Source organism: Phyllobates terribilis, unplaced genomic scaffold (assembly GCF_046119375.1).
Source record: "Phyllobates terribilis strain yellow unplaced genomic scaffold, ASM4611937v1 Scaffold_5__5_contigs__length_657084704, whole genome shotgun sequence".
In the NCBI taxonomy this organism is placed as follows: domain Eukaryota; kingdom Metazoa; phylum Chordata; class Amphibia; order Anura; family Dendrobatidae; genus Phyllobates; species Phyllobates terribilis.
This window is the reverse complement of record NW_027362765.1, coordinates 620,562,515-620,573,786: the sequence shown is the minus strand read 5'-3', so window position 1 is coordinate 620,573,786 and position 11,272 is coordinate 620,562,515. Positions and strand designations below refer to the sequence as shown.

The following is an 11,272-nucleotide window of genomic DNA, read 5'->3' as shown; positions in this document are numbered from 1 at the left end:
ATGCTATCGCCTGGAAAGTGCTTGTCAATCTGCATGCGGAAACGCATGTGGATCCGCATGTATTCTGCAGGGAAAACGCATGCACAATCTGCATGCGTTTTTTCTGCCAGGGAGATGCAGAAATGCTGCAGAAATTTTCTGCTTCATTTCTGCATCGTGGGCACATAGCCTATAACTGAGAAGTGTGACGTAACGTGACGGGAACACGCAATCTGTGACGTCCGCAAAAGGGAACCGCCCCTAAACACAAACCAACCAATGACAGAACAGAACTCACGCCCCTTTGTTACGGCGCACGCACGGCTCTGTGACGTACTCAGTGGGAAGGAAGAGGAACCGGTGGCGCTTGGTGATCAGAGATGGTGGCCGTGATGATCCCGCAGGCCTGCTCGCAGTGTGACGCTGGGGAGAGAAGCTGAGCCCGGCGACTGCGATGGTCTTCACGGTGAGCAGACGGAACATCGTGCCCGCTTTATCGTGCGTGTCACTGCCTGGAAAAAGAGCGGAGCCTGACTGGCCGTGTAGGCAGCGTGCGCGCTGCTGGCCGGGGCCGTGCACTGGCTCAGTCATGGCAGGCTGCTCACTGCGAGGTCTGCTCTCCAGACGGGAAAGACCACAGTGAAAGCTGTCACATCTCCCCGGCCACGGGGGTCCCGGACTCTGCATTCTATATCCGCCCTGTAGGGGGAGTGCCAGACACCACCGCTATGAGTGCAGAGCTGGCATCACCCGCTGCTGACTGTCCTGTACATGGGGCCATTGCCCTGACTGACAGCACCGCGTACTCTACTGACTGACAGCACCGCGTACTCTACTGACTGACAGCACCGCGTACTCTACTGACTGACAGCACCGCGTACTCTACTGACTGACAGCACCGCGTACTCTACTGACTGACAGCACCGCGTACCCTACTGACTGACAGCACCGCGTACCCTACTGACTGACAGCACCGCGTACCCTACTGACTGACAGCACCGCGTACCCTACTGACTGACAGCACCGCGTACCCTACTGACTGACAGCACCGCGTACCCTACTGACTGACAGCACCGCGTACCCTACTGACTGACAGCACCGCGTCCCCTACTGACTGACGGCACCGCGTACCCTACTGACTGACGGCACCGCGTACTCTACTGACTGACGGCACCGCGTACCCTACTGACTGACAGCACCGCGTACCCTACTGACTGACAGCACCGCGTACCCTACTGACTGACAGCACCGCGTACCCTACTGACTGACAGCACCGCGTACCCTACTGACTGACAGCACCGCGTCCCCTACTGACTGACGGCACCGCGTACCCTACTGACTGACGGCACCGCGTCCCCTACTGACTGACGGCACCGCGTCCCCTACTGACTGACAGCACCGCGTACCCTACTGACTGACAGCACCGCGTACCCTACTGACTGACAGCACCGCGTACCCTACTGACTGACAGCACCGCGTACCCTACTGACTGACAGCACCGCGTACCCTACTGACTGACAGCACCGCGTACCCTACTGACTGACAGCGCCGCGTACCCTACTGACTGACAGCGCCGCGTACCCTACTGACTGACAGCGCCGCGTACCCTACTGACTGACAGCGCCGCGTACCCTACTGACTGACAGCGCCGCGTACCCTACTGACTGACAGCGCCGCGTACCCTACTGACTGACAGCGCCGCGTACCCTACTGACTGACAGCGCCGCGTACCCTACTGACTGACAGCGCCGCGTACTCTACTGACTGACAGCGCCGCGTCCTCTACTGACTGACAGCGCCGCGTCCTCTACTGACTGACAGCGCCGCGTACCCTACTGACTGACAGCGCCGCGTCCCCTACTGACTGACAGCGCCGCGTCCCCTACTGACTGACAGCGCCGCGTCCCCTACTGACTGACAGCGCCGCGTCCCCTACTGACTGACAGCGCCGCGTCCCCTACTGACTGACAGCGCCGCGTCCCCTACTGACTGACAGCGCCGCGTCCCCTACTGACTGACAGCGCCGCGTCCCCTACTGACTGACAGCGCCGCGTCCCCTACTGACTGACAGCGCCGCGTCCCCTACTGACTGACAGCGCCGCGTCCCCTACTGACTGACAGCGCCGCGTCCCCTACCGACTGACAGCGCCGCGTCCCCTACCGACTGACAGCGCCGCGTCCCCTACCGACTGACAGCGCCGCGTCCCCTACCGACTGACAGCGCCGCGTCCCCTACCGACTGACAGCGCCGCGTCCCCTACCGACTGACAGCGCCGCGTCCCCTACCGACTGACAGCGCCGCGTCCCCTACCGACTGACAGCGCCGCGTCCCCTACCGACTGACAGCGCCGCGTCCCCTACCGACTGACAGCGCCGCGTCCCCTACCGACTGACAGCACCGCTATGAGTGCAGGGCTGGCATCACCCGCTGCTGACTGTCCTGTACATGGGGCCATTGCCCTGACTGACGGCACCGCGTCCCCTGCCGACTGACGGCACCGCGTCCCCTGCCGACTGACGGCACCGCGTCCCCTGCCGACTGACGGCACCGCGTCCCCTGCCGACTGACGGCACCGCGTCCCCTGCCGACTGACGGCACCGCGTCCCCTGCCGACTGACGGCACCGCGTCCCCTGCCGACTGACGGCACCGCGTCCCCTGCCGACTGACGGCACCGCGTGCTCATCATTGTGGCAGGTAGTGATGGCTGTAGTAGCCTCCTGCCTGGACATTACTGCCATCATTTATTTGACTGTGATTGACAGCGATTATTTCACTGCCTGACTGACCTTAGTCGGTGCGGATCCATGAGGTTTTGCACATACTGCGGACACTAGCCAGACCTACCTGTGGGGCGATTGAATTCATAAGTTTGCAGTAACATATGAGGTATTACTGATAAACCCGTTCACAGTGGCCCCCGAGGTGGGTATGGGTTTTTGTCACATGTGGCAGCACATCGTGGGACTTTACCCTTAGGAACAGACTTGCATGTACCGAATTCTAAAACTCGGCATCTTCTCTGAAGAATTACTGTAGTTGTTTTTCTTTATAAATTCACCAACACCTGATTATTTCATTGTCTGCGCTACATGTAAAGAATTCCATTCTTTAAGGAAGAATTTGGAGCAGATCTGTTTCAAAATCCTCCAGAAATAAACTTTGTAAACCTAGCCATTCATTCTGTGCATCATGTAATCAGCTAGAACTAGTACCACTTCTGCCTTCTGTAATAACTTATCATCTCATACACTATTCTCATCAGTGACCAAATAGATTATCAGTTTACAGAGTCTGAATGGTCATCATCTTTATTGTAGCTGGCTAACTGGAGCTGTGTAGCCATCATCATTACTATGATAGGAGTTTGTTTCTACCTTTTGGAAAAGGTTACATTAGACTCATTATGCAGCATGGTCTGGTGACTGAAATGGTGACCTCCATTAGATAACATGGTACTTCTCAGCAATGGTCATAAGATCACATAACTTAACTGAGGAGAAAATAGCCTTCATTTTATAGATTTTTTAAGTAGTCTGGGACCCTTGCCATTGGAATGGTCATGTCTGTGGAGCTGAAAGAAATGGCCAGAGTGCTGTACTCTAGTCCGTGAATGGAGAAGCAATGGGCATGCTCTTCCTTCTAACTCCTCCTCCCTGACATTGTGTAGTGAGAAGGAATGGTGGATTCCCCATCATCTCTAGATTGTTAGTAGTAGCTGTGCTGTGACTCCAAAAGCTGTAATCCTTACAGGTGGCTGAATATCTGTCATACGTGTCAAACTCTGTCCTGTGGGCGAAATCTGGCCCTCAGGGTGATTTTATTTGGCCCGTGACATCAGAACCACCACCCCTATGTGGGCCCCATTATACTGTGTGGAGGACTATGTGGGCCCCATTATACTGTGTGGAGGACTATGTGGGCCCCATTATACTGTGTGGAGGACTATGTGGGCCCCATTATACTGTACGGAGGACTGTGTGGGCCCCATTATACTGTACGGAGGACTGTGTGGGCCCCATTATACTGTACGGAGGACTGTGTGGGCCCCATTATACTGTACGGAGGACTGTGTGGGCCCCATTATACTGTACGGAGGACTGTGTGGGCCCCATTATACTGTACGGAGGACTGTGTGGGCCCCATTATACTGTACGGAGGACTGTGTGGGCCCCATTATACTGTACGGAGGACTGTGTGGGCCCCATTATACTGTACGGAGGACTGTGTGGGCCCCATTATACTGTACGGAGGACTGTGTGGGCCCCATTATACTGTACGGAGGACTGTGTGGGCCCCATTATACTGTACGGAGGACTGTGTGGGCCCCATTATACTGTACGGAGGACTGTGTGGGCCCCATTATACTGTACGGAGGACTGTGTGGGCCCCATTATACTGTACGGAGGACTGTGTGGGCCCCATTATACTGTACGGAGGACTGTGTGGGCCCCATTATACTGTACGGAGGACTGTGTGGGCCCCATTATACTGTACGGAGGACTGTGTGGGCCCCATTATACTGTACGGAGGACTGTGTGGGCCCCATTATACTGTACGGAGGACTGTGTGGGCCCCATTATACTGTACGGAGGACTGTGTGGGCCCCATTATACTGTACGGAGGACTGTGTGGGCCCCATTATACTGTACGGAGGACTGTGTGGGCCCCATTATACTGTACGGAGGACTGTGTGGGCCCCATTATACTGTACGGAGGACTGTGTGGGCCCCATTATACTGTACGGAGGACTGTGTGGGCCCCATTATACTGTACGGAGGACTGTGTGGGCCCCATTATACTGTACGGAGGACTGTGTGGGCCCCATTATACTGTACGGAGGACTGTGTGGGCCCCATATTGTATACTGGTTGGCCTGCGACATTGTCCACGTTTTTCATTTTGGCCCTCTGTGTGTTTGACGTCTCTGATCTATGTTGTAATGTACAGGATCTCCATAAATTGATGAAATAGCACATTACTGATGGGAGACACGGTCCAGTATTCTGAGTTCAGCTGCTGCACCTGGCAGAAGAATGTGGCTTGTGCCCCCCCCGCAGCGCTGCAGGGAGTTTCAGATTTGCATTTTCTTTCTCCCTTTTAAAAGAAATGTTGTACCTAGTAATGGAAAGTAAGACCGCCGGATTCAGAGATGACAGAGATTTAGGAAAACTGGTGCAATGGAATAATTGCTATAGCAATTAGTTTGCTTCCTTAATTATCATATGGGCTTCTGAGAAATTGAGAGAAACCAAGAACAAGAAAAATACCCAAATAACTGAAAGTAGATGTATAAATCGCACAGTGCAAGAATAATAATAAATAATAAAGGGTATTTAGTTAACATAATTTTGATCAAAATAATGTGAAAGCCATCCCGCCACTTCACGGCAACCCTTATGGGACAGTCCTAACTCTAATATTAAAAACCTTACCATTTGTCATTTCTGAGAAATTGAGTCTGATTGCTAAGATCAAGTGCGCAGGTTTTCAGAATTCGCCCTTTATGCCTATTCGGCAAAGATTTTTGTAAAATCAAAATTGTATCCAGTTATAATCATGGCTAAAGGTCAACGAAGCCTTGAATAGGTGGCATATGTAAAGACTTTTCCTTAAGTTTGTAACACTGTATATTTTGCATGTACTGCAAATACACCAAGCGTATGGACAAAATAAATCCATAGGTTGTTACCAAGTTTGTTGTCTTGGCCTCAGGGCTGTGGAGTTGCAGTTGGTATAAAATGGACCGATTCCTAAAATATATAATAAATTGGGTACAGTAGTACAATGCAGGATGTGCTGTAAATGTTTTCATAAGAATTTGGGAAAGTTGTGAAATGTCCTATAAATGTCTGTTCTGTTCCTGATGTAAAGGTCTCTGCTTAGGTGAGATAAATCTGTGCTGCACTTTATGTACACGCTCAGCAGTGAGGCCGTGCTGTGAAGACGGACATCAAGGGGGCGAAGGTTTGGCTTACTGACTCCACAGCCCTGCTTGGCATACGTTCAGTGGGTATATGGTGACTATACCTTTCAGTGCAAAGTGGCCCATTATGGGAAATAATCTAGCATTTTTCTATTGGCCATGTAAGCACCTGTATTGTGTATGGGTGCATATGACTGGAGTGTCCTTTCTGTGCTTATATATATATATATATATATACTGGTGTAATATTACTGTGTTTTCATTTACTTTGTTTAATTTCAAATTCTTGTTTTTCCTCTGAAAGAAAAATAAGATGCCGAATCTTGAGGCCCAAGTAACTAGCAGCTTGCTGCAATTTCCGGAGATCACAATAGAAGCTCTCCAGGAGGATGAAATTAACCTGGAATCTGTCTTGCGTGCAAAGTTTACCCCAGGTAAGAGATATGTAACATCTAATAGAACGATGGTCTGTTTGCTCATTATTTTACCAAATGAATGGTAAAGGTTTTTTTTTCCAGTCTTCTTTAATCTTTTCTGATAAGTGATGATTGTTAGATTGGTGGGGTAAAAGTAGGACTAAAGTGGAGTTCATACAAGCGTATCTTGTGGTCGTATACGGGCTGCATCGCCTGACCTCGTGGCCGGCTTCCCAACCTTAGCTTACAGCCTCGGGTCTGAAGCGGTACGTTTTGGACCTTGTGCTTCATATACGGACTGTGAAATACAGTTGTGCGAGCCCTGCCTTACACCGATCTAACAGTTATCCCCTATACTATGCAGCTAACTCTCTGTTGTGGGGGCATATGCCCAGTGTTTCTTGTAAAAACTGATATCTTTAATCTGTTTTTACAAATATGAAGTTATAGGCTCAGAAAAGGTTGGCAGTGCATGTGTGTAATTTATTTCTCTTTTCTGTAAAGGGAGAGCTGGGCTTGCTTGGCTCGCATGTGGACCCCAGCTTGAAGTTACCAATTCAGTAACGGGTGAAAGACTTTCTGCATACTGTTTTAGCTCAGTGACTGAGAGACCTCCCACTGTTGTCGCTGTCAAAGAGTTTTCATGGCAGAAGAAGACAGGACTTCTTGTGGGTCTGCTTGAAGCAGAAGGCAGTGTTCTTTGCTTGTATGATGTCGGCATTTCAAAAGTTGTTAAAGCAGTGGCGCTCCCTGGCTCGGTAAGCACTTCTAAACTTGATTGATTTGCTCGATCCTTTTTGGGAAACTGTTATAATTTATATATTTTCTTGTGCTTTCAGGTAACGGCTGTTGAACCCTTAGTGAATGATGGCGGAGCCAATGCAAGTACTCAGCATTTACACCAGAGTCTAAGATGGTTCTTTGGCGTGGCAGCTGTGGTTACAGATGTTGGGCATGTTCTTCTTATTGATCTATGTTTAGATGATATCTCTTGCAATCAAGATGAGTTGGAAGCGTCAGGTATTTTTCTTAATAAATCAGGATTTTTAAAATGTATTTTAACAAAACTAAATCAAGTTGTGTTAAAGGGGTGACCACATTTTAGTAATTGATGGCATATTACTAGGATTTGTCAGCACACAATAAACACAAGGGGTCTGACCTCTAGAGCACCCAACAATCCTAGGAATAACATTTCCCTTCTGAACATTGGTGTGAGGCCACCTGCTGCGGCACTTCTTCATTCAAGTGGATGGGGCTCTTTGCCTTTCCCAGCACAGTTCAGATATCACGACCACCTTTGTGCAGAAAAAAAATTAAGAGCCTGAAATGCGCCCCCCCCCCACCCAAATTGGTTTGGGGCCCCAGAGATGAAGTGATGGCATATCACATATCAGCATTATGCTATTTACTTGATTTGGAATTCCCTTTATGATTTCACAAAACAACATAATGCCATTAACCTCTTTAGTGCCTTTGCGATATACTGTCTGTATTCATTCCTCGTGGTTTTTAAGATGTCTGCTTGCTGTCCTTTATTAGTAATATTCATTGTTTGCTTCTGGTGGATAAACATTTTGCACTGGTCATGTGATGGGCACATAGCTACAGCGCTGTGTACACACGTGCTTCTCACTAAATTACAATATCATCAAAAATTGTATTTCAGTTCTTCAATACAAAAAGTGAAACTCATATATTATATAGAGTCATTACAAACAGTGATCTATTTCAAGTGTTTATTTCTGTTAATGTTGATGATTATGGCCTCCAGCCAATGAAAGCACAAAAGTCATTATCTCAGTAAATTAGAATTAAAAAACACCTGCAAAGGCTTCCTAAGCATTTAAAAAGGTCCCTTTAGTCTGTTTCAGTAGGCTCCACAATCATGGGGAAGACTGCTGACTTGACAGATGTCCAGAAGGCAGTCATTGACACACTCCACAAGGAGGGTAAGCCACATAAGGTCATTGCTAAGGAAGCTGGCTGTTCAGAGTGCTGTATCAAAGCATATTAATGGAAAGTTGAGCAGAAGGAAAAAGTGTGGTAGGAAAAGGTGCACAAGCAACCGAGATAACCACAGCCTTGAAAGGATTGCTAAGAAAAGGCCGTTCAAAAAAATAGGGGGAGATTCACATGGAGTGGACTGCTGCTGGAGTCATTGCTTCAAGAGCTGCCACCGCACGGACGTATCCAGGACATGGGCTACAAGTGTCACATTCCTTGTGTCAAGCCACTTATGACCAATAGACAATGCCAGAAGAGTCTTACCTGGGCAAGGAGAAAAAGACCTGGACTGATGCTCAGTGGTCCAAGGTGGTGTTTTCAGATGAAAGTAAATTTTGCATTTCATTTGGAAATCAAGGTCTGAGAGTCTGTAGGAAGAGTGGAGAGGCCACAATCCAAGCTGCTGGAGGTCTAGTGTGAGGTTTCCACAATCAGTGATGGTTTGGGGAGCCATGTCATCTGCTGGTGTAGGTCCACTGTGTTTTATCAAGACCAAAGTCAGCGCAGCCGTCTACCAGGACATTTTACAGCACTTCATGCTTCCCTCTGCGGACAAGTTTTTTGGAGATGGAAATTTCATTCTTCAGCAGGACTTGGCACCTGTCCACACTGCCAAAAGTACCAATACCTGGTTTAAAAGCCATAGTATGACTGTGCTTGATTGGCCAGCAAACTCGCCCGACCTTAACCCCATAGAGAATTTATGGGGTATTGTCAAGAGGAAGATGAGAGACACCAGACCCAACAATGCAGACGAGCTGAAGGCTGCTATCAAAGCAACCTGGACTTCCATAACACCTCAGCAGTGCCACAGGCTGATCGCCTCCATGCCACGCCACATTGATGCAGTAATTGATGCAAAAGGAGCCCTGACCAAGTACTGAGTGCATTTACTGAACATGCATTTCAATAGGCCAACATTTCGGATTTTATTTCATTTTTCAAGCTGTTATAAAGTATTCTAATATACTGAGATACTGACTTTTGTGTTTTCATTGGCTGTAAGTCATAATCATCAACATTAACAGAAATAAACACTTGAAATAGATCACTCTGTGTGTAATGACTCTATATAATAGATCACTCTGTCTGTAATGACTCTATATAATAGATCCCTCTGTCTGTAATGACTCTATATAATAGATCACTCTGTTTGTAATGACTCTATATAATCACTCTGTTTGTAATGACTCTATATAATAGATCACTCTGTTTGTAATGACTCTATATAATAGATCACTCTGTTTGTAATGACTCTATATAATCACTCTGTTTGTAATGACTCTATATAATAGATCACTCTGTTTGTAATGACTCTATATAATAGATCACTCTGTGTGTAATGACTCTAATAGATCACTCTGTGTGTAATGACTCTATATAATAGATCACTCTGTGTGTAATGACTCTAATAGATCACTCTGTGTGTAATGACTCTATATAATAGATCACTCTGTGTGTAATGACTCTATATAATCACTCTGTGTGTAATGACTCTATATAATAGATCACTCTGTGTGTAATGACTCTAATAGATCACTCTGTGTGTAATGACTCTATATAATAGATCCCTCTGTGTGTAATGACTCTATATAATAGATCACTCTGTGTGTAATGACTCTATATAATAGATCACTCTGTGTGTAATGACTCTATATAATAGATCCCTCTGTGTGTAATGACTCTATATAATATATAAGTTTCACTTTCTGTATTGAAGAACTGAAATAAATTAACTTTTTGATGATATTCTAATTTTGTGAGAAGCACCTGTAGTTATGAGCTATGCCCGTATGTGTCTTGTATTACAAAGACTGACTTTCACTAGGCAAATTAAAGGTTTCTATTCAATTACATCAAATGGAGGTATTGAAAACTGTAGAGAATTAATGTAGAAAGTCTATTAAAATATTGTATAACTTGTATTTAAAGAAACCGTAATATATTTAAGGGAAGAAGTAAATTTAATCTAGTGTAAAACAGTAAAGAGAGGCGAGGGATTTGCTGCAGTGGTATCTTTCATTTACACATTATAGCACTTGCTCACTTAGTTTGGGAATTAGTCAGACATCAGCATAGAGAAGACCCAAAATGGATAGGACAGACTGCACGATGTAAAATGTGTCAAATATTCCTATTGTTTTTCTACCCTCCGCTCCTCCCTCCTGTCCTTATATTTGTTGCAGGATCTGTCTTTTGGTAGGACATAATGAGACTTGGTGTAAGGAGAAGCACAAATCAAGATGGTGCAGGGAGGTGGCGAGGGTGGACTTCGGTTTTGCTTCAGTTTGGGCATTTTAAAACGTCCAGAACAAAATGGGTATCTAGGAGCGGGCTTTACTCCAATGTTCTTAATACGGACAGACCTTTTTCAGATTCCCAATTGTTATTCAAAACTCCTTTTAAGTGGTCACTGATTCTATAACCAACGCTGAAATCAATACTACAAACCGCTCATCGCTTTTTGCATGTTTAACTTGCTGCCTCCTGATAAAGTGGCTGAAGAGCTGACTAAAATGTAGTTTTTTTTATTTTCCCTTTTAACAAACGTTCTGCGGCTGTTGGTATTATTCCCCTGTACCTGGGATAGGTTGTGTTGGATGTAATGACATGACAGCGTAGCTCTTCTCCTAGGGGTTTTCCAGGGGGTTCCTGGCCCTTGTAATGACTGTAAATGCTGGAAGTGAGATCTGAGAGTGATGAGATTTTTTTTTCCAAAACTCGCCATTCCCTCTGAAAAAAAAAAAACAGCTAAAATGTGTTTTATATCACCTTACTGCTGGTTGTACTGCTGTATTATAGCCATGCTACTTTTCTCTGTGTTCTGCATAGGGGCAGGAGAGCAGGAGCCCCTCATGTCTGTATAGGAGACATCATAGCTAGTCTTTACTTAACAACTTATTCCACTGAAAATCAGAGAGGAAATGTAACAAATGTTTGTTTCT

The 11,272-nt window shown here is 46.8% G+C and overlaps 1 protein-coding gene across 1 annotated transcript in view; it reads left to right on the top strand.

Annotated features, from left to right (window-relative positions):
- The first annotated feature begins 283 nt into the window (after window positions 1–283).
- Window positions 284–11,272, top strand: part of LOC141273770 (protein ELYS-like) — a 112,169-nt gene continuing 101,180 nt past the window's right edge. The window contains exons 1-4 of the mRNA XM_073686107.1: window positions 284–445; window positions 6,209–6,338; window positions 6,825–7,078; window positions 7,160–7,340. Coding sequence (XP_073542208.1) covers window positions 434–445; window positions 6,209–6,338; window positions 6,825–7,078; window positions 7,160–7,340 — 577 coding nt within the window. The 5' untranslated portion in view covers window positions 284–433. The remainder of the gene's footprint in view (window positions 446–6,208; window positions 6,339–6,824; window positions 7,079–7,159; window positions 7,341–11,272) is intronic.